This window comes from Bufo bufo, chromosome 2, assembly GCF_905171765.1.
Source record: "Bufo bufo chromosome 2, aBufBuf1.1, whole genome shotgun sequence".
NCBI lineage: Eukaryota > Metazoa > Chordata > Amphibia > Anura > Bufonidae > Bufo > Bufo bufo.
In genome coordinates this window covers 818,735,118-818,762,044 of record NC_053390.1, presented here as the reverse complement: position 1 = coordinate 818,762,044, position 26,927 = coordinate 818,735,118, and the positions used below count along the sequence as shown (strand labels likewise).

Below are 26,927 nucleotides of genomic sequence, written 5' to 3'. Positions count from 1 at the left end.
TATCCAGAAATGCATATCAAAAACCCCTTTGCAGGTGAACCACTGCCGCAACTGTAAACTAGTAAATCTCTCGACCTTAGATTCCTAATGTCAGTGGCATTGACCCCTCACCTTCATTAAACTATCAGAGGAGTTTGTAATACAGTAAGTAGAAAATATTTAATTTCTATTTCTTTTTGTCTAAACCCGAGGTGTTTTATAGTCTAAAGAAAATATGGTACATTTATCAAAAGAATGAATAAGATACAAAGCATTCTTGTATTTAATAGTCATGCAATTCTGTATTTTAATTAACCATTTATCTAATATAAACCATTATTTTATTTATTTATTTATATATTCATTTATTTGTACTGAGGACATTTCTCTAAATATTGTCTTTTACTGCTTACTTCGGGCTTTACCAGAATATTATAACATTTAGGTAAAAACATGCAGCTCAATATTCCACCTCCTGAGGACAATATGGCAAATATCTCCACGATGACCATGTGCTTCCCTGTACTGCTCAGATAGGCTGGGATGGCGCAGATCCAGACACTGCAGAACACCAGCATGCTGAAGGTGATGAACTTGGCTTCATTATAGATGTCAGGTAATGTCCTCACCATAAAAGCCAGAACAAAACTCAAAGCCGCCAGAAACCCCATATAACCCAACATGAGGTAAAAAGCCAAGACAGAACCTTCATTACACTGGAGGATGATCTTCCCAGGATAATCCAAGTTTAGCTCTTGATATGGAGGAGAAACTGACAACCAGATAACTGCATTCAGAACCTGAATAGATGAACAGACCAACACTACAGAATAAGGAAGCTTAACTCCCACACACTTTCTCCAGGAGCTGTCAGGTCTGGTGGCCTTGAATGCTATACAGACTATGATGGTCTTGGCCAGGACAGAAGACACAGCTACTGTGAAGAAGATCCCAAAGCAGATTTGTTGTAGCATGCAGGTTACATCCACTGGACGACCGATGAATAGAAACACACAGAGTAAGCTGAACATGAGAGAGGTCAGTAGAATGAAGCTGAGGTTCTGGTTATTGGCTCTGACAATGGGAGATTTCTGGAATAAAGAGAATATTCCAATTATAAAGAAAGTTATAAGAGAGAGTAATATGGAGATGATGGAAAAGATTAAAGCAAGAACATCAGTCTCATAGGAGAAAAACTCATCATCTCTGATGACACATTTGTTTTTAGAATCATTTGGCCATTCGTGATCAGGACATCTCTGGCAATTTTCAGTGTCTATGAAAAAGTAAAACACAAATTAAAAAGAAGCATCTCTTCATCCTTCCATAATTGGAGATTTTTTCAAAAGTTTAATATAAATTAGTTTTACTGCAAATCTTTGTCAAGGTGTTCTCTCACCGATTATATACTATTTATTAAAGATGAGCGAACCAGTCTGTAACGAACCGCATTCATTTTGAAATTTTTTCAACATTTTGTTTGGCAGCCAAAACCAAAGCTTTTCTGGCTCATTTTGGAGCATCACCATTTTACTGCACATATCAGCGGGAAAATGCATTAGGGAGGAAGAAGAAGGATTTTCACATAACCCTAAGAGAAAGTGTGCAGGTGGGGTTGCCCTAATTGGCTCACAGATTGACAGTCAATCAGTACTGCAGCAGGCAAGGGGCTGCCCTTGCAGAACGAGCAGAACGTCATTCTGTGTTGGGCTGAGAATGAGGTTGATGGGTATGTGCATTGTCTGCAAGAAAACAATCTTAGGGGCAGTGTACAGTCACAGTCAAGCTTCTATTCTAGTGTCAGGGACTGTGAAGGTAAAGTCTAGAAAAAGCAATTGTGTACAATAGGAAAAGACTAGTGTTGAGCGCGAACATTCGAATAGCAAATTTTAATAGCAAATATCACAAATTCGAGAATTCGTGCATATTTAGAATATAGTGCTATATATTAGTTATATTGAATATTCATTTTTTTTTTTTTTTTCCATTCCTCCCCGCTTCTTGCTTGTGGGCTAATGAGTCATTGACCCACAAGCAACTTAAGCAGGGACTCAGGAGTAGGGTTGAGCGAACCTGAACTGTAAAGTTTGGGTTTGTACCGAACTTTAGAGTTTTTTTGTACCCGGACCCGAACATTTTAGTAAAAGTTCGGGTTCGAATTCGGTGTTCGGCAATTTAATGGCGCTTTTTGAAAGGCTGCAGGGCAGCCAATCAACAAGCGTTTAATTTGTGTGCCCTTAGAAGCCATCACAGCCATGCCTACTAATGGCATGGCTGTGATTGGCCAAGTGCAGCATGTGACCCAGCCTCTATATAAGTTGGAGTCACGTAGCGCCGCACGTCACTCTACTCTTACCAGTGTAGGGATAGGATGCTGCTGCTGTGAGGGAGAGATTAGGAAAGAATCTGAATCTGATATTTGCACTTGGTGTGAAGTCTGCAATCTACAACGATTTTTTTGTCTGGGTGCAATGCAACATTTTTGTACCCTGCCCTGAGCCCAGTGACACTGAAAAAAAGTTTTTATCCGTTTGTTAGTTATGTGGGTGTCGGTGGCCATTTTGTTCAAGTGCAGTGCACCTGCACTGCATATCTGCCAGGGGAAGGGAAAATAATACCGTCTGTGAGTTCAGGGCCCCAGGGGGTGACATATCCACATTTTTTTTGTAAAGTACCCCTGTGCTGCATTTGTGAGAGTGAAATATAATCAGTGAAATCCATTTTGTGAGAGATGTCCCAAACTATTCGCCGGCGAACAGTTCCCAGTGAACATCGCTTGTTCGCATTTGCCGCGGCGGGCGAACATATGCGATGTTCAGTCCGCCTCCTATACGTCATCATTAAGCAAACTTTGACCCTGTACCTCACAGTCAGCAGACACATTCCAGCCAATCAGAATACCCTCCCTCCCAGACAATCCCACATCCTATCAAAAAGCACAGACAGCATCCATCTTAGATTCATTCTGAAGCTGCAGTGTTAGTGAGAGCAGGGAGAGTGCTGCTGCTGCTGCTGCTAAATTAATAGGGAAATCGTTAGCTAGGCCAGTGTTCTGTGTCCACTCCAGTCCTGAAAGACTCATCTGATCTCTGCTGTAAGGACAGCGTCCTGACAGCATCCCAAAAAGCCCTTTTTAGGGCTAGTACATCAGTCTGCTTTTTTTTTTTATTTCTCTGTAATATAATTGCAGTTGCCTGCCAGTGTGTGTCAGGCCCACAGAGTGTACTGTGCCCACTGCCAGTGCCCACCACTCATATATGGTGGCACAGTAGCTTGCAGTTAAAATAGTAAAAAATTTTTGCTCTGTAATATAATTGCAGTTGCCTGCCAGTGTGTGTCAGGCCCACAGAGTGTACTGTGCCCACTGACCACCACTCATATCGGGTGGCACAGTACCTTGCACGCATTGCACCACTAATCTAAAGAAAAATGACAGGCAGAGGCAGGCAGAGTTTGGCTAACACAGGACACCCAATCTTCTACAGCTTCCGCTCGGAACCTTGACGCACCATCCTCTTCCAGCTCAGCTTCGGGCACTTCTCAAGTTACCACTCGCCTGCCTGCCGCCACCACCAACACTAGCACCACAGCCGCTTCACTTGATCTGTCAGAGGAGTTATTTTCACATCAGTTGGATGAAATGAGTGATGCGCAACCATTATTGCCAGAGGATGGAGATAACAGGGATATGTCTCAGTCAGGCAGCATTACACACATGAATGTACGGTGTGATGATGATGATGTTGTATCCGCTGCTGCTTCCTTTGCTGAGTTGTCAGATACAAGTGAAGCGGTTGATGATGACAATGTGTCCGTGGGTGCCCGCTCGAAGAGAAGAAGAAAGGGGGAAAGTTCAGATGGGGAGACAGAGAGGAGGAGGAGACGAGTTGGAAGCAGGGGGAGGTCATCGCAAGGAGCTAGTGGCACAGTCAGACAGCATGCATCGGCACCCGGGGTCAGCCAGACAGCACGCCAATCAACGCATGCTGTTGCCTCCACCAGAATGCCGTCATTGCAGAGCTCAGCAGTGTGGCATTTTTTTTGTGTGTCTTCCTCTGATAACAGCGATGCCATTTTCAACCTGTGCCAAAAGAAACTGAGTCGTGGGAAGTCCAACACCCACCTAGGTACAACTGCTTTGCGAAGGCACATAATCTCAAATCACAAACGCCTATGGGATTAACACATGAGTACAAGCAGTACACAAACTCAAAGCCGCCATCCTCCTCCTGATCCAGCATCTTCAGCCACGTCAACCACTGCTGTCCTCCTTGCCCCCTCTCAACCATCTGCCACTCCGCCTCTCGCCTTCAGCAGTTCCTGCTCATCTGCCCACAGTCAGGAGTCTGTCAAGGAAATGTTTGAGCGTAAGAAGCCAATGTCACAGAGTCACCCCCTTGCCCGGCGTCTGACAGCTAACTTGTCGGAACTCTTAGCCCGCCAGCTTTTACCATACAAGCTGGTGGAGTCTGAGGCCTTAAAAAAATTTGTAGCTATTGGGACACCGCAGTGGAAGGTACCCGGCCGAAATTTCTTTTCACAAAAGGCAATCCCCAATCTGTACTCTATTGTGCAAAAGGAAGTCATGGCATGTCTGGCACACAGTGTTGGGGCAAGGGTCCATCTGACCACTGATACCTGGTCTGCACAGCACGGTCAGGGCAGGTATATCACCTACACTGCGCATTGGGTAAACCTGCTGACGGCTGCCAAGCATGGAATGCGTGGCTCTTCAGAGGAGAATCATAGTTTTCTGCAGAATCATTGTTTTCTCGGTCACTTAACTGTCACTGAACAACCTCAGCACGACCATAGGCTTTGAAAAACCACCATCGCCTGCAATCTCCCAAACGTGCGCACGAGCACAGTCATCACTACACCAAGATTGACGCATAGAGGAATAAAATTTATGTCATGAGTGTGTCAACTATTGACAACTCTTTGCGGTTGTCTAAAATCTATTCCATACACGTCCCCTGATAGGGGACGTAACAGGGATTAAACTGATAGGAATAGTACTACTTAACACACCACTCATATCTGGTGGCACAGTACATTGCACAGCGCACGTGCCGTGCCCCAAATTGGAAGTAGCAGGACCAACCAAGCATCTTTTTCCATCTCCCGGTTCCTAAAATCTATTCCATATATGTCCCCTGAGAGGGGACGTAACAGGGATTAAACTGATAGGAATAGTACTACTTAACATACCACTCATACTGGGATTGCACAGTACATTACACGGCGCACGCGTAGTGCCCCAAATTGGAAGTAAGAGGACTGACCAAGCATCTTTTTCCATCTCCCGGTTCCTAAAATCTATTCCATACACGGCCCCTGATAGGGGACAAAACAGAGATTAAACTGGTAAGAACAGATTTTTTTTTTATTTAAACGCTCATGCACAATGGCTGTAGGCTCATGCGTCCTTTTGCGGAGGTGACACACCTGGTCAGTCAAACCCAAGGCAACATCATCGACCTCATCCCATATGCATTTTTTCTGGAGCGTGCCATGCGAAGAGTTCTGGATCAGGCCGTAGATGAGCATGAAGAGGAAGAGTTGTGGTCACCATCACCACCAGAAGCAGTCTTGTCGTCGTCGATTGCTGGACCTGCAGCAACGCAGAGAGAGGAGTCTGAAGAAGAGCAGTCAGAGGAGGAAGGTGGCTTTGAGGAGGTGGAACACCAACCACAGCAGGCGTCCCAGGGGGCTTGTTGTCACCTTTCGGGGACCCTTGGTGTTGTACGTGGCTGGGTGGAGGAAGAGACCTTTAATGTCAGTGAGGACAAGGAATGGGACATGGCTAGCTTGGTATCCAACCTTGTGCAAATGGGGAGTTTGCAGTTGTGCAAATGGACTGTTTGCGGTTGTTTGTGGTGCGTTAATTGGGGAGTTTGGTCTGTCAGAGTTTGGTCTGTCACTGTGAAGCGGGCGTAACCTTTGCACAACCTGATCGATACAACATCATACCTGATCGTATACACACTGGATGTTTTAAAGCACGTTATTCCAAACAATTTAGGAATGTTAGGTGATTTATGCCCTTTATGGATTAAAACCCGACTCTGCGTCAACTACATAATTTTCCATGGGAGTTTTGCCATGGATCCCCCTCCGGCATGCCACAGTCCAGGTATTAGTCCCCTTGAAACAACCTTTCCATCACTATTGTGGCCAGAAAGAGTCCCTGTGGGTGTTAAAATTTGCTTGCCTATTGAAGTCTATGGCGGTTCGCCCAATTCGCCCGTTCGCGAACATTTGCGAAAATTCGCGTTCGCCGTCCGCGAACGGAAAATTTTATGTTCGCAACATCTCTAACTGGCACACTAATATCTGGGATTCAGTGAAAAGCAAAATCTAATTTATTGATCTAAAAAATTTATATAAAAAATTGATGCAGTATTCCGGACTGGAGCATATAATAAAGTAGATAAATAAGAATAGAGAATGGTGAGTAGTACAGTAGTCCGGGTGAAAAATAGTCTTATAATATTTTAGGGAGAATATCTGGTATTCCAAAGATAAAGTCAATGAAGAAATTGATGGAAAATGGAAGAAAAATGATGAAAAATGGATAAAAGAAAGTCTCAGTGTATCGACGTAGTCTGTGCCTGTGCGCCAGGGATGGTACACTATGTTAGGGTGATAGTTGTAGTGCACAATATGGAGTGCTAGTTGTTGTGCACAATATGGAGTGCTAGTTGTTGTGCACAATATGGAGTGCTAGTTGTAGTGCATGTAGTAGGAGTAAGGTAATAGATGTTTTAAATTGGTCGCCTAAAATGGTGCAGGCTTATTAAGAAATAGTGTGGCAGGCAGGTGAATTGTGAGGATCTCCGGTGGCGTCCCACATGGAGGTGATTCCTCTGCCTGTTGTTACCTTAGCGACGTCTTATGGGTGCTGCCGATCTGGTCCTATGTGCTGCGGGTGGGATTACCGGCTGATGGGCGGAGTACGCATGTACTCTACGCCCCACGTGATGTCGGCAGCGAGTGCGATCCTCAGTCCCGACTTCCCGGCTTGTGAGCGGAGTACACAATGGACTCTACGCCCCACGTGGTATTGGAGTCCCACGTGATGTGTGAGCGTCGTCCCTGCTGGTCTAAGGCGATCGGCGTCAAACGTGGTTTAGGGCCGCTGGTTTGTGCGGATCTGTACGGAGTGATATGCCGGCTAGTTAGTTCTTGTGGAAGCGCTTCCTATTTGCGGTTGTTGTCCTCTGTGAGCGGGTCCTTCACCAGACGCGTTTCGGAGTCTTAGCTGACTCCTTCCTCAGTGGTGACCCGCTGGTGTAATTGGCGCCCTTTTTATCTACTTTTTTATATGCTCCAGTCCGGAATACTGTATCAATTTTTCAGATCAATAAATTAGATTTTATACAAGCATCTCGGCTCCTTGCTCTTTTGCTTTTCACTGAATCCCAGATATGAGTGTGCCAGTCTAAACTCTTAACCTATCTTTAGTATGTAATAGTGTTTGTGATGTGTAGTATGTAATAGTGTGTGTGATGTGTAGTATGTAGTAGTGTGTGTGATGTGTAGTATGTAATAGTGTGTGATGTGTAGTATGTAATAGTGTGTGATGTGTAGTATGTAATAGTGTTTGTGATGTGTAGTATGTAATAGTGTGTGATGTGTAGTATGTAAAAGTGTGTGTGATGTATAGTTTGTAATATTGTGTGTGATGTGTAGTATGTAATAGTGTGTGTGATGTGTAGTATGTAGTAGTGTGTGAGGTGTAGTATGTAGTAGTGTGTGTGTGATGTGTAGTATGTAATAGTGTGTGATGTGTAGTATGTAATAGTGTGTGTGATGTGTAGTATGTAATAGTGTGTGTGATGTGTAGTATGTAATAGTGTTTGTGATGTGTAGTATGTAATAGTGTTTGTGATGTGTAGTATGTAATAGTGTGTGTGATGTGTAGTATGTAGTAGTATGTGTGATGTGTAGTATGTAATAGTGTGTGATGTGTAGTATGTAATAGTGTGTGATGTGTAGTATGTAAAAGTGTGTGTGATGTATAGTTTGTAATATTGTGTGTGATGTGTAGTATGTAATAGTGTGTGTGATGTGTAGTATGTAGTAGTGTGTGAGGTGTAGTATGTAGTAGTGTGTGTGTGTGTGATGTGTAGTATGTAATAGTGTGTGATGTGTAGTATGTAATAGTGTGTGTGATGTGTAGTATGTAATAGTGTGTGTGATGTGTAGTATGTAATAGTGTGTGATGTGTAGTATTAATAGTGTGTGTAATGTGTAGAATGTAATAGTGTGTGATGTGTAGTATGTAATAGTGTGTGTGATGTGTAGTATGTAATAGTGTGTGATGTGTAGTATGTACAAGTGTGTGTGATGTGTAGTATGTAATAGTGTGTGTGGTGTGTAGTATGTAATAGTGTGTGTGATGTGTACTATGTAATAGTGTGTGTGATGTATAGTATGTAATACTGTGTGTGATGTGTAGTGTGTAATAGTGTGTGTGTGATGTGTAGTATGTAATGGTGTGTGTGATGTGTAGTATGTAATAGTGTGTGTGATGTGTAGTATGTAATGGTGTGTGTGATGTATAGTATGAAATACTGTGTGTGATGTGTAGTGTGTAATAGTGTGTGTGTGATGTGTAGTATGTAATGGTGTGTGTGATGTGTAGTATGTAATAGTGTGTGTGATGTGTAGTATGTAATGGTGTGTGTGATGTATAGTATGTAATAGTGTGTGTGTGATGTATAGTATGAAATACTGTGTGTGATGTGTAGTGTGTAATGTGTAGTATGTAATAGTGTGTGTGATGTGTAGTATGTAATAGTGTGTGTGATGTATAGTATGTAATAGTGTGTGTGATGTGTAGTATGTAATAGTGTGTGTGTGATGTATAGTATGTAATACTGTGTGTGATGTGTAGTATGTAATAGTGTGTGTGTGATGTATAGTATGAAATACTGTGTGTGATGTGTAGTATGTAATACTGTGTGTGATGTGTAGTATGTAATAGTGTGTGTGTGATGTATAGTATGTAATACTGTGTGTGACGTGTAGTGTGTGATGTGTAGTAAGTAATGGTGTGTGATGTGTAGTATGTAATGGTTTGTAATGTTATTTACATGGGACTGCATGTTGCAGGATGGAAAGATGAAATTTACATGGGACTACACAACTTTGGCATTATTATAGCTTGGGTACTATAGGGGCATCATTATTACTGAAGTGACTTTTCTTGCACTATAGAATGGATGGCACGGTATTGAGGGCAGCACGATAACTATGTTGGAGCACCAGGAAATGGAGGTTGATGAAAAAGTGAGGAATCTAAGATGTATGTGTTCAAAACCCTGCAGAGACGGGATGTGACTCAAATAAGTTGTTGAGGTGGTCTGCTTCCAATGGAGAAGATGAGGAGAGATCTACAGTACTTCAGTGGAGATATCACTGGATGTAATTTGGTATGTGATGCTGTATTCTCCTGTATATTTTGTAGCACTGAATGCAATCTCCACCCAAATATGTCTTTTAAAGGCTGTGTACTGTACAACTTTTGGGGCAATCTTTTTAATTATTGCATTGTACTTTGAGCTAAAAATCATTTTTTCAATTGGTCTTTAATAAAAATATAAAGACTTTTTTTCTGTACATAGCCGATGTGTTCTAGTAGCAGACTCTGGATTTTCTCTCTGTTCCGTCAGTTGAGGAGCTGATGGGCTCCTTATCTTTGCTCTCTGATATTATAAACACTCATTAGAGCTCAGTTCTTATCTTACTCATAAGAATGTGGTTTAAATAAGTGTTTATCACCTCTTATCAGTTCAGAGAAAAGGTTTATTCGATGGCTGGCAGAAAGTGAAAGTCACACAGTTAGAAAAACAGTTAACCCTTAGTGACAGAACTGCTCAATATCTAATATATAAAGCTGAGTGTATGTATGTGTGTCTGAGTTCATGTATGTGTGTGAGTGTATGTATATGTGTGTGTGTATGTACCGTATTTATGTGTGAGTGTATGTATGTGTGTATGTACAGTACAGACCAAAAGTTTGGACACACCTTTTCATTCAAAGCGTTTTCTTTATTTTCATGACTATGAATGCATCAAAACTATGAATTAACACATGTGGAATTATATACATAACAAACAAGTGTGAAACAACTGAAAATATGTCATATTCTAGGTTCTTCAAAGTAGCCACCTTTTGCTTTGATTACTGCTTTGCACACTCTTGGCATTCTCTTGATGAGCTTCAAGAGGTAGTCCCCTGAAATGGTCTTCCAACAGTCTTGAAGGAATTCCCAGAGATGCTTAGCACTTGTTGGCCCTTTTGCCTTCACTCTGTGGTCCAGCTAACCCCAAACCATCTCGATTGGGTTCAGGTCCGGTGACTGTGGAGGCCAGGTCATCTGGCGCAGCACCCCATCACTCTCCTTCATGGTCAAATAGCCCTTACTTTCAAAGTTTTCCCAATTTTTCAGCTGACTGACTGACCTTCATTTCTTAAAGTAATGATGGCCACTCGTTTTTCTTTTCTTAGCTGCTTTTTTCTTGCCATAATACAAATTCTAACAGTCTATTCAGTAGGACTATCAGCTGAGTATCCACCTGACTTCTCCTCAACGCAACTGATGGTCCCAACCCCATTTATAAGACAAGAAATCCCACTTATTAAACCTGACAGGGCACACCTGTGAAGTGAAAACCATTTCAGGGGACTACCTCTTGAAGCTCATCAAGAGAATGCCAAGAGTGTGCAAAGCAGTAATCAAAGCAAAAGGTGGCTACTTTGAAGAACCTAGAATATGACATAGTTTCAGTTGTTTCACACTTGTTTGTTATGTATATAATTCCACATCTGTTAATTCATAGATTTGATGCCTTCAGTGTGAATCTACAATTTTCATAGTCATGAAAATAAAGAGAACTCTTTGAATGAGAAGGTGTGTCCAAACTTTTGGTCTGTACTGTATGTCCGCTAAAGAAATCTGCACCGTCGCATTTACAATCATAAAATATGGCAGACAGGTACATCAGGTGTCCGGGAAAGTTTTAGACCGGGTTTCAGCTCTCTAGGAAGTACCATTCCTTAAATATTCCCCCAAAAATGCAAATATGGCACATCACATGACCTACATTAGCCAATAGAAGCCTGCAGGTCTTTCTCTTCATATCCCAACTTCATATCCCAACTGCCATACACACAGTCACATGTCCCTTATCAGCCAATAGAAGCTCGCAGGCCCTTAGTCTCCACATACACACAGTTTTACACCAGGTTTCCATAACAACCCAGCCATTTTCCTTCACTGCTCTAGGTCAGCTTTAAAGGGGCAGGGCGCTGTGGATGACACTGTTAAGGGAGCGGAGTGCTGTGGAGGTCACAGTTCAGGGGGCAGGTAGGTTGGCCATTCAGGCCACTCACAAAAGACAGACTTAAAAACCTCGCCCTCAGGTCCTGCTTAGTCTTGCCCCCTTTCCGGTTAGGCCATGCCCCCTCCCACTCCGCAACCAACAGGGATTGAAAAAATGAAAGCAAAAACCAACTTCTGTCAGCTGAAGGGGTGGGAGGGAGGGTGACTTTCTCCCTGCAGCTCAGACTCAGACAGCACAGTGCTGCTGTCTGAGAGTGAGCTGTTCAAAAGGACATCCCTGCGTCCGTTCAGGCCCTGAGCCGGACAGAGGACAGGGAGTCTGAAAGCCGGACTGTCCGGCCTAAAACTGGACCTCTGGCCACCCTAGGGGCAGGCTGCTGAAATGGTCAAAGTTAAGGGGACGGTCCGCTATGGAGGTCAGTGTTAAGGAGCAGATTGCTGTAGAGGCCCCTGTTAAGGGGCGGCGTGTTGTGGAAATCACTGTTAAGGAGATGGGGTACTGTGAAGGTCACTAATAAAGGGGCAGACTGCTTTGGAGGTCACTGTTAAGTGGGCGGGATGCTGTGGAGGTTACTGTTAAAGGGGTGGGCGCTGTGGAGGTCACTGTTAAAGAGGACCTTTCATTGCTTTGTACTAATGGAGATAAATACCTGTACTTGCGGGGTGCCCCCCGCTGATACTGCACCCTGCCTGATTTTTTAAAATAGCGCTCGTACGCCCCTCTGTGCCCCCTGCACTTTTTGCACTCAGTATGCAAATATTGAGCATCGGTACAGGGAGGAGAAGATGCCAGGGTTTCTCAATGGGCGTCTCCTTCTCCCTGGCTGTACCACGATTCAATCACAGCGGAGAGCGCCACAGCCAGGGAGAAGGAGACACCCATTGAGAAACCCTGGCGTCTCCTCCTCCCTGTACCGATGCTCGGTATTAGCGTACTGAGCGCGGGGCATACGAGCGCTATTTTAAAAAATCAGGCAGGGTGGAAGCATCAGCAAGTACAGGTATTTATCTCCATTAGTACAAAACAATCAAAGGTCCTCTTTAAGGGGACAGGGACCTGTAGAGGTCACAGTTAAGGGGACGTCCGCTATGGAGGTCAGTGTTAAGGGGCAGGGTGCTGTAGATGTCACTGTTAGGGGGCGGGGTGTTGTGGAGGTCACATTTTAAGGGTACATAGCTCTGTAAAGGTCACTGTTAAGGGGGCGGGTTATTGTGGAAATCACTGTAAACGAGACAGGGTACTGTGGAGGTCACTAATAAAGGGGCGGCTGCTGTGGAGGTCACTGTTAAAGGGGAGGGCGCTGTGTATGTTACTGTTAAGGGGGAGGGCGCTGTGGATGTTACTGTTAAGGGGGAGGGCGCTGTGTATGTTACTGGTAAGGGGCGGGCCGCTGGGAAGGTCACTGTTATAGTGGATACTGTCGATATCTTTTATTGACACATATAAACATAAATTAAATAAATAAAATATACCCATGTGAAGCCGGGTCCTTCTGCTAGTTTTTAATAAAGGCCAATTAAAAATATTCTCAAAATAACTCAAAATTAACAAAAATTGTATCCGAAGTTGTACATAGCCTTTAATAGTAGGGCTGGGGAAGGGGTCAGATTGAGAATTTGGCACAGGGGGCGCAATTAAATTTTTTTCCTCAGGCAGCAGAAAGGCTATGTGCACCCCTGGTGTAGAGTCATGAACTAATTTAGAAGTCTGGTCTTGGGACTGGATTAATACGCATAATAAGTACATGTACGGCTATAGAGCTCAGGGGATGTATATAGCAGGCTCACATGAGGAGCTTGCTCCATAGATCCCAGGTGCCACCAGCATAATACAGCAGATATCCGATGATGGGTTTAGAAGTGTAGGGGCACATGCGCAGTCACTGCTCCGGTAGTAACAGCGGAAACAGCTGTGCAGACCCTTGGTTGACAGAGTCAGACAAGATGTCCAGCACATGTCAATCAAAAGGGAGGGAGGAGACTCTGGAGCAGTGGGAGGAGACTCTGGAGCAGTGGGAGGAGACTTTGGAGCAGTGGGAGGAGACTCTGGAGCAGTAGGAGGAGACTCTGGAGCAGTGGGAGGAGACAATCACTTCTCAGGATTTTTGATGGATGAATCATTTCCTACAAATTAACTCTCTCATCTCTAGTCAGGACAGAAAAAAACCTGTTACATACAGATAATTGAATAAAAAGTGCAGCATATCTAGCATTACTTTACAGTGGATGTATTACTCATGCTGGCTGAAATGTACCATACAGCTACTGTCAAGAAGGTTATTGTGTCAAGAAGTTGCACATTTTAGTGTAGCAAAAGACTGCAACTTTCTGCCTTTTCTCGGACACGATCTACACTTTTTGTTAGAAGTACAGTAGTCGGGGTAGAAGTTGTCTGGGCAGGAAAGGGCAGGCATCAGCGGTTATATAAAGCTGGCACAAGTAATGCCTTAAAGCTATGCCTGTTCCGAGCTGGTGTATCTTTCAGATTCTGGTGTATGGACCAGCTGAGATATACCAGAAGATAGTGTCCATATTTTCTGTGTTTAGAAGGACCAGGAAATGGAGAACAATACAGGGAGTGCAGAATTATTAGGCAAATGAGTATTTTGACCACATCATCCTCTTTATGCATGTTGTCTTACTCCAAGCTGTATAGGCTCGAAAGCCTACTACCAATTTAGCATATTAGGTGATGTGCATCTCTGTAATGAGAAGGGGTGTGATCTAATGACATCAACACCCTATATTAGGTGTGCATAGTTATTAGGCAACTTCCTTTCCTTTGGCAAAATGGGTCAAAAGAAGGACTTGACAGGCTCCGAAAAGTCAAAAATAGTGAGATATCTTGCAGAGGGATGCAGCACTCTTAAAATTGCAAAGCTTCTGAAGCGTGATCATCGAACAATCAAGCGTTTCATTCAAAATAGTCAACAGGGTCGCAAGAAGCGTGTGGAAAAACCAAGGCGCAAAATAACTGCCCATGAACTGAGAAAAGTCAAGCGTGCAGCTGCTAAGATGCCACTTGCCACCAGTTTGGCCATATTTCAGAGCTGCAACATCACTGGAGTGCCCAAAAGCACAAAGTGTGCAATACTCAGAGACATGGCCAAGGTAAGAAAGGCTGAAAGACGACCACCACTGAACAAGACACACAAGCTGAAACGTCACGACTGGGCCAAGAAATATCTCAAGACTGATTTTTCTAAGGTTTTATGGACTGATGAAATGAGTGAGTCTTGATGGGCCAGATGGATGGGCCCGTGGCTGGATTGGTAAAGGGCAGAGAGCTCCAGTCCGACTCAGACGCCAGCAAGGTGGAGGTGGAGTACTGGTTTGGGCTGGTATCATCAAAGATGAGCTTGTGGGGCCTTTTCGGGTTGAGGATGGAGTCAAGCTCAACTCCCAGTCCTACTGCCAGTTTCTGGAAGACACCTTCTTCAAGCAGTGGTACAGGAAGAAGTCTGCATCCTTCAAGAAAAACATGATTTTCATGCAGGACAATGCCCCATCACACGCGTCCAAGTACTCCACAGCGTGGCTGGCAAGAAAGGGTATAAAAGAAGAAAATCTAATGACATGGCCTCCTTGTTCACCTGATATGAACCCCATTGAGAACCTGTGGTCCATCATCAAATGTGAGATTTACAAGGAGGGAAAACAGTACACCTCTCTGAACAGTGTCTGGGAGGCTGTGGTTGCTGCTGCACGCAATGTTGATGGTGAACAGATCAAAACACTGACAGAATCCATGGATGGCAGGCTTTTGAGTGTCCTTGCAAAGAAAGGTGGCTATATTGGTCACTGATTTGTTTTTGTTTTGTTTTTGAATGTCAGAAATGCATATTTGTGAATGTTGAGATGTTATATTGGTTTCACTGGTAAAAATAAATAATTGAAATGGGTATATATTTGTTTTTTGTTAAGTTGCCTAATAATTATGCACAGTAATAGTCACCTGCACACACAGATATCCCCCTAAAATAGCTAAAACTAAAAACAAACTAAAAACTACTTCCAAAAATATTCAGCTTTGATATTAATGAGTTTTTTGGGTTCATTGAGAACATGGTTGTTGTTCAATAATAAAATTAATCCTCAAAAATACAACTTGCCTAATAATTCTGCACTCCCTGTAGAGGACTCAGGAAGCAGTAGAACTAGGTTCTGAACAGATCCGGTTGTATTATCTCTAAGATAGCCATGACGAATCCAGCACTAAAACCATTGTAAGTCAGTGGGTGCAGGATCCGCTTTCTTTTGTATCCAAGAAAACGTACCCGGCACCATTGACTTACATCCCATGACGCACTCAAAATCGCTGCTTGCAGCATTTTTCTTTCTGGCATGGAAACGCAAACAAACAGAACAGAATGCATTGTGGTGCCTCCCGTTCAGTTCAGGTTTGTCCGCATTGAGATCCTATGACGGATCTCAATACCAGAAAGGAAAAGCACAGATGTGAATGTAGCCTAAAAACAGCCGGGGTATATGATGTGACTATTATAAAAAAAAAAAACATCAGTTTCCAGTATTTTATGATTATAGTATTTTACCTGTAACATTTGTAAACTCTCCTTCTGAGCATGGGACACAGTCATAGCAGCAGATGTGATATCCTTCTCTGAGAATCTTTCTGGTTCCTGGAGGACAAAGTTCACTACATCGACCTTTTGGGATCTATTAATGTAAGTAATTTATGCTGAAAAGTTTTAAATAAGCAATAAACATTTTTTTTTTATTGACTTGGATCTGCAGACTATAGACTGAGAAAGTTATCATTTCCTATTTTTGAGTCATAAATAGATGTTTTGCTCATTATTAGAGATGAATGAAGTTTTCAAAAATTCGATTTGGCTGCTTCGCCGAATTTTACTAAAAACTTCGCTCCATGACAAAATACTTAGTCTTGAAGCACCTTTTTTTGTAATTAGCGTTTACAATGACAGGGAGCTGCTATAGCACCGCTCCCCATCATTGTACCCCTCAGATGCTGCGTTTATACTGTACATGATTGTGGCATCTGAGAGTAATAATACAGTGTAAAATTAACATAATTTTTTTTTATCGTACTTACCGCCTTCATTTTCTCGTGTCGTGCCGGCCGCCGCCATCATACGTCACCACACATGGGATTTTGGCTGATCTTCTATCAAGATGGCGGCGGCCAGCCCATCATGAGTAACTGGGGGAGGTAAGTATGATCATTTTGTTTTTTACACTATTTCAGGTTAAATCGATTTGCTACCACGAAGCACAAGGAAATTCGGCTTCGCAGTGAATTGAATTTATCCTGAAATTCGGATCGAATTCCATTCGCTCATCTCTACTCATTGTACTCTACCATCATCAAAGAATCCAAAATTCATAGTATTTAAATTTTAAGGTTATGCTCATATCTGTAGTGAAATTGCGCACCTAGGGGTTTGATCAAGGTTTATGTCACTTTAATGAAAAGGATTGCTCAGCAGACATAACTAACTCAAGTGGACCCCACTCAATTATTATTGGAGGTCACGCCAACTCCAGTTCCCCAACTCCACTATAACCTGCAAAAACACACATCAAAGTAAGGTACAAGGCATCCATATCAAAACATGGTTCCCTATATTTTTTTTATAGCATTTTTATTCTGAAAAGCATAAATATAGTAACAGATACAAAAGTTGGTCAACATGACCTATCAAAGCCACATCACAGCAGGAGGGGACAGTCCTCTCTACCACCTAAAATAAGTCATGTACAGTTAGAGTTGAGAACTAGAGATAAGTGAATATCTCAAAAATTATATTTGGCTCGTTCGCCAAATTTTCTGGAAAAATTTGCTTCGATCCGAATTTATTAGTGGCAAAACGCGTTAAAAAAGGCTATTTCCTGTCTGCAGAGAGACTTTATAGGGGTGTAGAACACTGTGCCTTGCAGTAACACGCATAGGGAGTCTGCTGTGGCAGTAAAATAATACTGTGAGTCAGTATGACATGAAGATGACAGGCGTCGCCATTAGAACCACTGCACACTTCACTTATTTGGGCAGTCACAGGGCCAAAACTGACCAAATAACTAATGTGTGAACTCAGCCTTACAGGTCAATGTTAGCGTCAAGCAGAAGCGCACTTCTTTTTCACTGTCGTCAGCTGATTCCACATAGATGTCTACAGAACCTGTTCTTTTAAATGCTTGTACAAGTAAAGCCCCCCTTATAAGGGGATTTTAGCTTCTTGGAAATTGGAGATTTATGTATATCTCCGTTTTACATTTCTTTTATTCTATTCCTAGCATGTTACCCTTGTTTACCATACAACCCGATTATTCTGTGTATAATTACACCTCTTCCAGTACTTCATATACCCCAGGAGCAACACACAACCCTCGCAGATACTTATATATAAAAATAGTTTACTGATCACATAGAGATGACAAAGCAATGGACATTATACATAAAGATACAGATAACACAACTCATAGAGGACACCACCACACACAGCCGCCTCCGTTCCTGCTCACCCTGGATGCAAAGCAAATGTGGCTAATAATGTGTATGTGTAAGCCGTGTACCGGGGTGGGCTCCCCAGGATACAGCGAAGTCACAGACAAGGAAAGCGACACTGACATCAGCTTAATATGCAAGAACAGAAACTTTACTTATGCAAAAAAGTTATATCACAAACATAACCAAAACAATGCAAACATACATAGAAAAACGCTATATCCTGGACCCATAGTCAATGTCCCTGCCCACTGGACAGGCCTAGCCGATGGCGGACACAGCAGAGCCTGCAAGTCGTGCTGTGCCGCTACAGAGGACACCCCTAGCCGGTGGCAGACACAGCAGAGCCTGCAAGTCAATAACTGCTCTGCAGTCCAGTACAGAAAAGCCTAGCAAAACGATATAATCCTAACTAACTAACTAATGCGAGGCCTAGGCTAGTCTCTCTTACTTCAGGCGCCACACAATATATTACAATCCGTAACCGAGTGCGCTGACCTGCGTCCGTTCTGGGCCCGAGGATGCAGCCTACCAGGGATAGCCACCAACCTCTTAGCAACCGTGCGGCCTTGCTTGACGATGAGGCCTTCTGTCCACACACTGAACTGGTCTTCCTGGGACAACCTCTCTTTCAATAGAACTGGATTCAGTCAGGGTATAACAGCTACTCTCCTTCTTTTGAGTGTCCATTAACTGCCGGCCATCTGCAAGCCAGGATGGAATCGGATTCAGTCCCTCACAGCACAATCCTTCCACCATGTCAGATCACCACTTCCTGCTCTGTCTGGCACACACAGCATGAGTCATCAGCATGAGGCATCATCTGTTTTGCATATTCAAATCCCAGAGTGTGCTGGCTATAGCGGCAAGACACTGGCCTCTAGTGCCTAGAATGCCAAATGACAGTTTCAGTACAAACATTATGCAGAAATAGCTGTTTCACAATATCACATACCACCCCACTAGAAGTTGTCATCCTCGGCAACTCTCCCCATACAAACTCATCCTGGGCATAACGCTGTGGAGGCACACCAGCATTGGGCCTCGCTGACCTTCTCAGATTGGGGGTTTCAGTAATACTGGGGACATCAGGCATAGTTGACAAGAGAGGAGCTGTGGATTGCTCAGCATTGCATCTGGGTGGCAAACCTGCCACAGCCGGAACCTCTGTGGATACTTGAGCAGGGACGACCCACCATTCCTCCTCTTCCTCATCTGAGGGACTTTCCTCCACACCCTGAGAGTGAGGAGGCACCCCCTCTACGCACACCGGCTCATCAAAATTGCAACGTCTCAGCATATTGCGGTGTAAGTTCCGTGAGGGTTCCCCTGTCCCTACTGGCTCTACCTCATAGACCGAAATAGCGGGGTCTACCCTTCTTTTCACCATGAATGGAACTGGCTCCCACCATCCATCCAACTTCCCTGACGGCCGTTTGGCTTTGACCATCACCCGATCACCAGGGACATACCCATCTTTCTGCACTGGTCTTGGGTTAGGGTGTACCACCTGTCCCAGGCGCTCCCCCACAACCTTGTGGACTGCTCTCAGCCGGCGGCGGTGCTCCTGCACCCATGTGGTGGTACTTCTCGGTGGGGGCTCCATCGGGTTAGGCATGTGGAGATCTTCAATCTCCCGTCCGGCTCGTCCAAACATGAGCATATGTGGAGAGTATCCGGTGGTACTGTGTACTCTGTTATTATAGGCCCACATCAACGCAGGTAGGTATGCGGGCCACTGGGCTTTTTGACTATCTTCCAGAGTCCGCAGCATCTGAAGCAAGGTGCGATTGAAGCGTTCGCACGCCCCGTTTCCTTGTGGGTGATATGGAGTGGTTCGGGAGCGTTCAATCCCATACAGTTGGTACAGTTAATTCATTAGAGTACCCTGAAAGCATGCTCCCTGGTCAGAATGTATCCTCCATGGACACCCGAACACCTGTATAAAGTGTTTACAGTCACCTTCGGCGGCCGACTCTGCGGTTTGGTCTTTGATGGGCACAGCCACCACATACTTGGTAAAGTGATCTGTCATAACTAGACAGTACGAGTGTCCCGAGGTAGAATATCCGATCTGTACATAATCGATCATCGAAGTTCTAGGGGCGCTGAGGTGCGGATGGTCTGCACAGGAGCCCGCTGTTCAGTACTCTTACTCAACCCACAGGATTGACACTTAAGACATGCCGTGGCCACCATGTCGGCCAGATCTGGACAGTATACCAGCCGTTGAAGCCACTTGAACGTTTTGTCGCTCCCAAAATGAGCTCCCTTTTCATGAGCTTCCCTGGCGGCCTCCGATTCCAACGACATGGGAATGAAAATCTGTTGCCGGTACTGCAGCTCTGACTGTAAGTATATGATCCGGCATAGGAGGCCCTAAGTAATTGTCAGCTTGTCCCACTGCCTTAACAACTTCTGACTCTCTGGGGTCAGGAGGGCTCGTTCTTCTGGCCGAGGCCAGATCTTGCTCTGGACCCATTCTTTCACTTTCCATCAGTCAACGTTTTACCCACCCCACTTGAATGTGCCACATCTGGGAACAGAGGTAAGTGACCAAGGTCAGGAATTTCAGTATCCTCTAACTCCTCATCGGCTCTCTGAGTCGACTGTCCTACTGGAACTCGAGAGAGTGCATCGGCGTTGCCATTCTCCCTACCGGACCGGAACTTGATGCGGTATTGGTACTTAGAGAGGCGGGCCAACCATCTTTGCTCAAGTGCGCCGAGCTTGGCATTCTCCAGGTGTGCCAATGGGTTGTTGTCCGTCATCACGGTCACTTCTGCACCAGTCAGGTATTCTGCAAACCTTTCGGTCATGGCCCACACCAATGCCAGTAGTTCCAGTTTAAAGGAGCTATAGTTATCAGGGTTGCGTTCTGACTCTCTTAGGGACCGGCTCCCATAGGCGATGACTCTCTCCCGTCCATCCTGGACTTGGGACAATACGGCCCCCAGACCATGTAGGCTTCAATCAGTATACAGCAGGAATGGGGTATCAAATCGCGCGTAAGCCAGGATCGGGGCATTGGTCAGCGCCTCTTTCACCGCTTCAAAGGCCTCTTGTTGCGGGGCCCCCAGTTTATGGGGCGTTTCTTTGGGCCTCCAGCCGTGCCTCTTAGCAACTCATTTAACGGGCCCACCAGATGAGCGAATTTGGGTATAAACCTCCTGTAGTAGCCGGCCAGTCCCACGAATACCTGTACCTCCCGTAGCGTACTTGGCCGGGGCCACTTCTGAACGGCCTCCACCTTGCTGGGGGCCAGTTTTTACACCCTCCTGGGTGACCACATGTCCTAAGTACTTTATCTGCTGTCGGAACAGCTGGCATTTCTTTGGCTTGATCTTGAACCCATGGTCTCGTAGCCGTCCCAAGACTTGTCGCAGCTTCTGGAGGTGATCTTCAAAGGAAGCCCCAAACACTACTATGTCATCCAGGTATATCAATACTGATTAGAAGTTGAGGTCCTCCAGACAGTGTTCCATCAATCGCTGGAATGTCCCCGGAGCATTGGAGAGGCCAAAGGGCATCCGGTTGAACTCGTAGAGTCCCATAGGTAGAATGAAGGCCGTCTTGGCTTTGTCCTTCTTGGCCACCGGCACCTGCCAGTATCCACTAGCCTGGTCAAGAGTTGAGAAGAACTTTGCTTGGCTTAGGGCTGATAATGACTCTTCAATCCGCGGAAGGGGGTAGGCATTCCGGATGGTCTGAGCATTCAGCTTCCGATAATCCACGCAGAACCGGAGACTCCTGTCTTTCTTCCGCACCAAGACTACCGGAGCAGCCCACGTACTTTGACTCTCCTGGATCACCCGGTTCTCCAACATGCTGGCCACCATATCTTTCACCTCCTGATACATCTTAGGTGGGATCTGTCGGTAGCGTTCCTCGATCGGCGCAGCATCGCCGGTTGGGATTTCATGTTCCATGGCAGTAGCACACCTAAAGTCCTCATCATGTCTTAAGAAGGCCTCCTAAAATTCCCAGAGGGTGTCTTCCAGCAGCTTTTGTTCCCCCGGGGTCAGGGTTCTGCAGTCCACCCCCATACAGGCCATGATCACTCGACAGTTCCACTCCGCTGTCGGGGTTTCCCTTGAATGGGTCTCCACAGCATAGGTCCAGGTTGTTCTCCTATCCGGCTGCAGCGTAAAGCCCCTTCATCGAGCGATACCCCCTTCGGACATATAAACTTTGGCCAGCAGGGGGTTTGCGGGGGCGGTTCATTCGCAGTCCTCAACATTACAGCAGCGTATAGGCACACATCCGTCTTTCACCACAGCAAGGGCCCGGGCTGCCAGTGGGCGAATCTGCGTCTCTTCTTGATAAGCGGGCTCGATCAGGACCTCCAGTCCATTCAGTCGTCGTCCAGCCCCCACTGGCAGCATCAATATTCACTCCTGTCGAGGTGGGATCTTCAACGGAGTCCTCCCTAGCACCCTCACGTCTCCAATGGCCTGTCCGGACAGGTTACTCTTTTGCAGGATACAGCTCCTCACCATTTGTTGCAAGACCTTCTTGGTAGGCCGGTGTGCGGTGGCCCGTTGCCAGTACTTCGGCCCTTCCTTGGCATAGAGTTGATGATCTAGGTCTCTCAGTATATTCATGCCCAGGGTCACGTCCATTCCTTTCCGGGACGAATGGTCCACCATCACGACCCCTTTCTTGCCGATGTCTTGCCCAAACAGTCAGACCCGCATCCAGACTATCCCTCGAACATCCATCTCTCTATTATCGGCAGCCGTCAACCTGATGACGCTCCCGTCTTCGGGCTCCATCATATGCCCGAAGTGCCTCTCGAAGAACTCCAAAGGCATTAGAGTGCATTCTGACACTGTATCAACTAGGAAGCAAACCTTTCGGCCTTCCAACTCGGCTTCTAATTTGGGGCTGCTGGCATACAGATCACGTTCTTCACGCAGAGGGCTTAACTTTGAGTGTACCGCCGCAGGACGCCCAGCTACTGCAGCGGTCGGAAGTTTAACGTTGGCTGACGCTACCTGTTCTGGGCACTCTCTGGCCATGTGGCCGTACTTTCAGCCAACCCAACAGAGGGGCCCTCTTCTGCCCAGTCCCCTCACCGGGGTTGTTCTGGGTGGAGTGGCACGAGGTGCGGGGACAGTTTCCGGAGGCCGAGACGGTTCTGCCTTCATCTGGGACACTTCCAGCCGAAGCTCTTTCAATTCCGCCCGCAGGGCCTGGACCACATCCTTTAAGGACTCTGATTCTTCAGATCCCAACCGGTCCCTTGTCACATGCGTGCTATTCACCACTCTCACTGCCGTAGGAATGGGCTCTTCCTCTCTCTCTACGGCGGCTAAGTAAACGCTGTAGAATGTCATATCGCCCATTGTTCGCGTCATCTCTTGTAATTTATCTTGTAGGAATTTATTGGAGAGCCCCACTATGAACTGTTCTCGTAGAAGCCGGTCCACCTCCCGGAAGGCGCCCATAGTCTCAGGGTCTCGTCGTTGTATCTCATTCAGTGTCTCCTGTAGAGCATTGGAATATTGCATCAGTGTCTTGCTTTCTCGCTGGGGTCGGTTAAAGAAGTGACTCCGTAACTGTACCACTTTGGCCCGCCCCCCTTGGGCTCTCTCTAGCAGGGAGAATATTTTCTCTAGGGTATCTCTCTCAGAGTCAGGTCTTACCATCACTGTCAGCCTGACGTCACCCTCTAGGGCTCCCAATGCAACCTCGGCCCGGAGTTCGGGGGTCAGGTTACACATTTTAACCGCACTTCGCACCCTTTCAGTCCAGTCCTGCAATGTCATGATGTTACCGTCATACTTTGGCATCCCTACAGGGATGTATCCTACTGGGGTAGCCATATTGTTGGGGCAAGCTGGACTTGCGCCTGTGTACCCTGGGCTGAGTCCTGATCCTGCACCACTGGCACCGGGGGACGATCTCCCGCCGCGTTCCCATGCATAACGGTCGCTGTATCCTGCCGACAAGGCCAAGTTGTAAGCCGTGTACCGGGGTGGGCTCCCCAGGATACAGCGAAGTCACAGACAAGGAAAGCGACACTGACACCAGCTTAATATGCAAGAACAGAAACTTTACTTATGCAAAAAAGTTATATCACAAACATAACCAAAACAATGCAAACATACATAGAAAAACGCTATATCCCGGACCCATAGTCAATGTCCCTGCCCACTGGACAGTCCTAGCCGATGGCGGACACAGCAGAGCCTGTAAGTCGTGCTGTGCCGCTACAGAGGACACCCCCTAGCCGGTGGCAGACGCAGCAGAGCCTGCAAGTCAATAACTGCGCTGCAGTCCAGTACAGAAAAGCCTAGCAAAACGATATAATCCTAACTAACTAACTAACTAACTAATGTGAGGCCTAGGCTAGTCTCTGTTACTTCAGGCGCCACACAATATACACTCACCTAAAGAATTATTAGGAACACCTGTTCTATTTCTCATTAATGCAATTATCTAGTCAAACAATCACATGGCAGTTGCTTCAATGCATTTAGGGGGGTGGTCCTGGTCAAGACAATCTCCTGAACTCCAAACTGAATGTCAGAATGGGAAAGAAAGGTGATTTAAGCAATTTTGAGCGTGGCATGGTTGTTGGTGCCAGACGGGCCGGTCTAAGTATTTCACAATCTGCTCAGTTACTGGGATTTTCACGCACAACCATTTCTAGGGTTTACAAAGAATGGTGTGAAAAGGGAAAAACATCCAGTATGTGGCAGTCCTGTGGGCAAAAATGCCTTGTGGATGCTAGAGGTCAGAGGAGAATGGGCCGACTGATTCAAGCTGATAGAAGAGCATCGTTGACTGAAATTACAACCGAGGTATGCAGCAAAGCATTTGTGAAGCCACAACACGCACAACCTTGAGGCGGATGGGCTACAACAGCAGAAGACCCCACCGGGTACCACTCATCTCCACTACAAATAGGAAAAAGAGGCTACAATTTGCACGAGCTCACCAAAATTGGGCTGTTGAAGACTGGAAAAATGTTGCCTGGTCTGATGAGTCTCGATTTCTGTTGAGACATTCAAATGGTAGAGTCCGAATTTGGCGTAAACAGAATGAGAACATGTATCCATCCTCTGATGGCTACTTCCAGCAGGATAATGCACCATGTCACAAAGCTCGAATCATTTCAAATTGGTTTCTTGAACATGACAATGAGTTCACTGTACTAAAATGGCCCCCACAGTCACCAGATCTCAACCCAATAGAGCATCTTTGGGATGTGGTGGAATGGGAGCTTCGTGCCCTGGATGTGCATCCCTCAAATCTCCATCAACTGCAAGATGCTATCCTATCAATATGAGCCAACATTTCTAAAGAATGCTATCAGCACCTTGTTGAATCAATGCCACGTAGAATTAAGGCAGTTCTGAAGGCAAAAGGGGGTCCAACACCGTATTAGTATGGTGTTCCTAATAATTCTTTAGGTGAGTGTATTACAATCCGTAACCGGGTGCACTGACCTGCGTCCGTTCTGGGCCCGAGGTTGCAGCCTACCAGGGATGGCCACCAACCTCTTAGCAACCGTGTGGCCTTGCTTGACGATGAGGTCTTCTGTCCACACACTGAACTGGTCTTCCTGGGACAACCTCTCTTTCAATAGAACTGGATTCAGTCAGGGTATAACAGCTACTCTCCTTCTTTTGAGTGTCCATTAACTGCCGGCCATCTGCAAGCCAGGATGGAATCGGATTCAGTCCCTCACAGCACAATCCTTCCACCATGTCAGATCACCACTTCCTGCTCTGTCTGGCACACACAGCATGAGTCATCAGCATGAGTCATCATCTGTTTTGCATATTCAAATCCTAGAGTGTGCTGGCTGTAGCTGCAAAACAGTGGCCTCTAGTGCTCGGAATGCCAAATGACAGTTTCAGTACAAACATTATGCAGAAATAGCTGTTTCACAATCTCACATATGTATATACAGTATATCCAGAGCCCACCAATTTACAGTCTACTGGATCTACTCTTCTAACCAACTCACATCCAGCACCTGACCATTAGTATATGTACATATAGAGACTCCTGCATAAACAGCATATATAATCTATTGGTAATACAATCGCCGACTACAAATATCTATATGTACACATATAAAGTCTACTAGGATATTATACTTATATACATACCCACATACGCACACATATAACTTAGCTTGCTCCTGAAAAGCTGTTCATCCAAGGGTGTCGTCCAGGAAGAGAAGACAAAGCCCCACTCCCAACTTTCACCTATATGTGAAATGATTCCTCTCGCTGTCCTTTCCCTGCACTAGTAAATCACTTCTTTCCTTTTTTTTTTTTAAACAATTAGTTTTTCTTTTACTCTCCCTAGCACCGGCATACACGCCTGTCCCTGAACAATGTACGATGGTGAATGGCAGCATCTAAGATGGCTGCTGAATTTATAGGGCTGTGACATCAGCGGGCTTGCTGGCTGCCGATTGGCTGCATGCATGGCATTATGGGTCATCCCGCTTTCCCAGAGTTCCTTGCCCCATGTCCTCACACGTGTAGCCGCCATTTTAGACGCCATTTTAGCTGCCCGCCATGTTAGGAAAAGATGCGATTCGTTACCATGAAGCGTGAGGAAATTCGCATTCATTTAGTATCAATGACGTCCGAAATTCTTTGTTCTTGGGAAACTGCCACCAAATGTGGATGTAGGAGCCTCTCTCAATCCCACACCTCCAGCACATGGGATCACTGTCTGGGAAATAGGCTTTAATTTTAACAGGCATGTAATGCCATCTCGTTACCACCTTATAATAATTTTCCTGCAGTTTTACACATCTAGGAATTTTTGGTGATGAAGACAGTAATTGTGTCTTTTAACTCTCTGAAAATTCCACACCAAGGTCTCTCTCCCACTTAGATATAAACCAATTCATTGAGATTGATCTTAGCAATAGTAAAGAATAAAGAATCAAGATCTTTTTAATGGGTTCTTTCTATTGTATACCTAGCTTCTCAAACAGACAGTGTTCAGTGAGAGTTGCTAAAGTTGAGGTAAATGGTCTGAGATAGTGGATAAGGTGATGGATATAGAAGAGAGAGAGGCCCCTCAACCGAGGGTGGGCAGTGAGCACGGAAGTGGTGGGAAAAGACCCCTGAGGG

The 26,927-nt window shown here is 45.3% G+C and overlaps 1 protein-coding gene across 1 annotated transcript; it reads right to left on the bottom strand.

Annotated features, from left to right (window-relative positions):
* Nucleotides 1-344: 344 nt before the first annotated feature.
* On the bottom strand, nucleotides 345-19,267 carry LOC120991086 (vomeronasal type-2 receptor 26-like). Its single transcript, XM_040419976.1, has 2 exons — nucleotides 18,995-19,267; nucleotides 345-1,070 (listed from the first exon to the last, which is right to left on the bottom strand). The coding sequence occupies exons 1-2, from the start codon at nucleotides 19,265-19,267 to the stop codon at nucleotides 345-347; spliced, it is 999 nt and encodes a 332-aa protein (XP_040275910.1).
* Nucleotides 19,268-26,927: the final 7,660 nt, after the last annotated feature.

Bases quoted from the DNA above. Each gene is read 5' to 3' on its own strand.
- LOC120991086 (XM_040419976.1), bottom strand. From the start codon at position 19,267: ATGGTCAAAGCCAAACGGCCGTCAGGGAAGTTGGATGGATGGTGGGAG. The intron at 1,071-18,994 runs GTATCCACAGAG...TCTTTATTCCAG, and splicing joins GGTGGGTCGTCCCTGCTCAA to AAATCTCCCATTGTCAGAGC.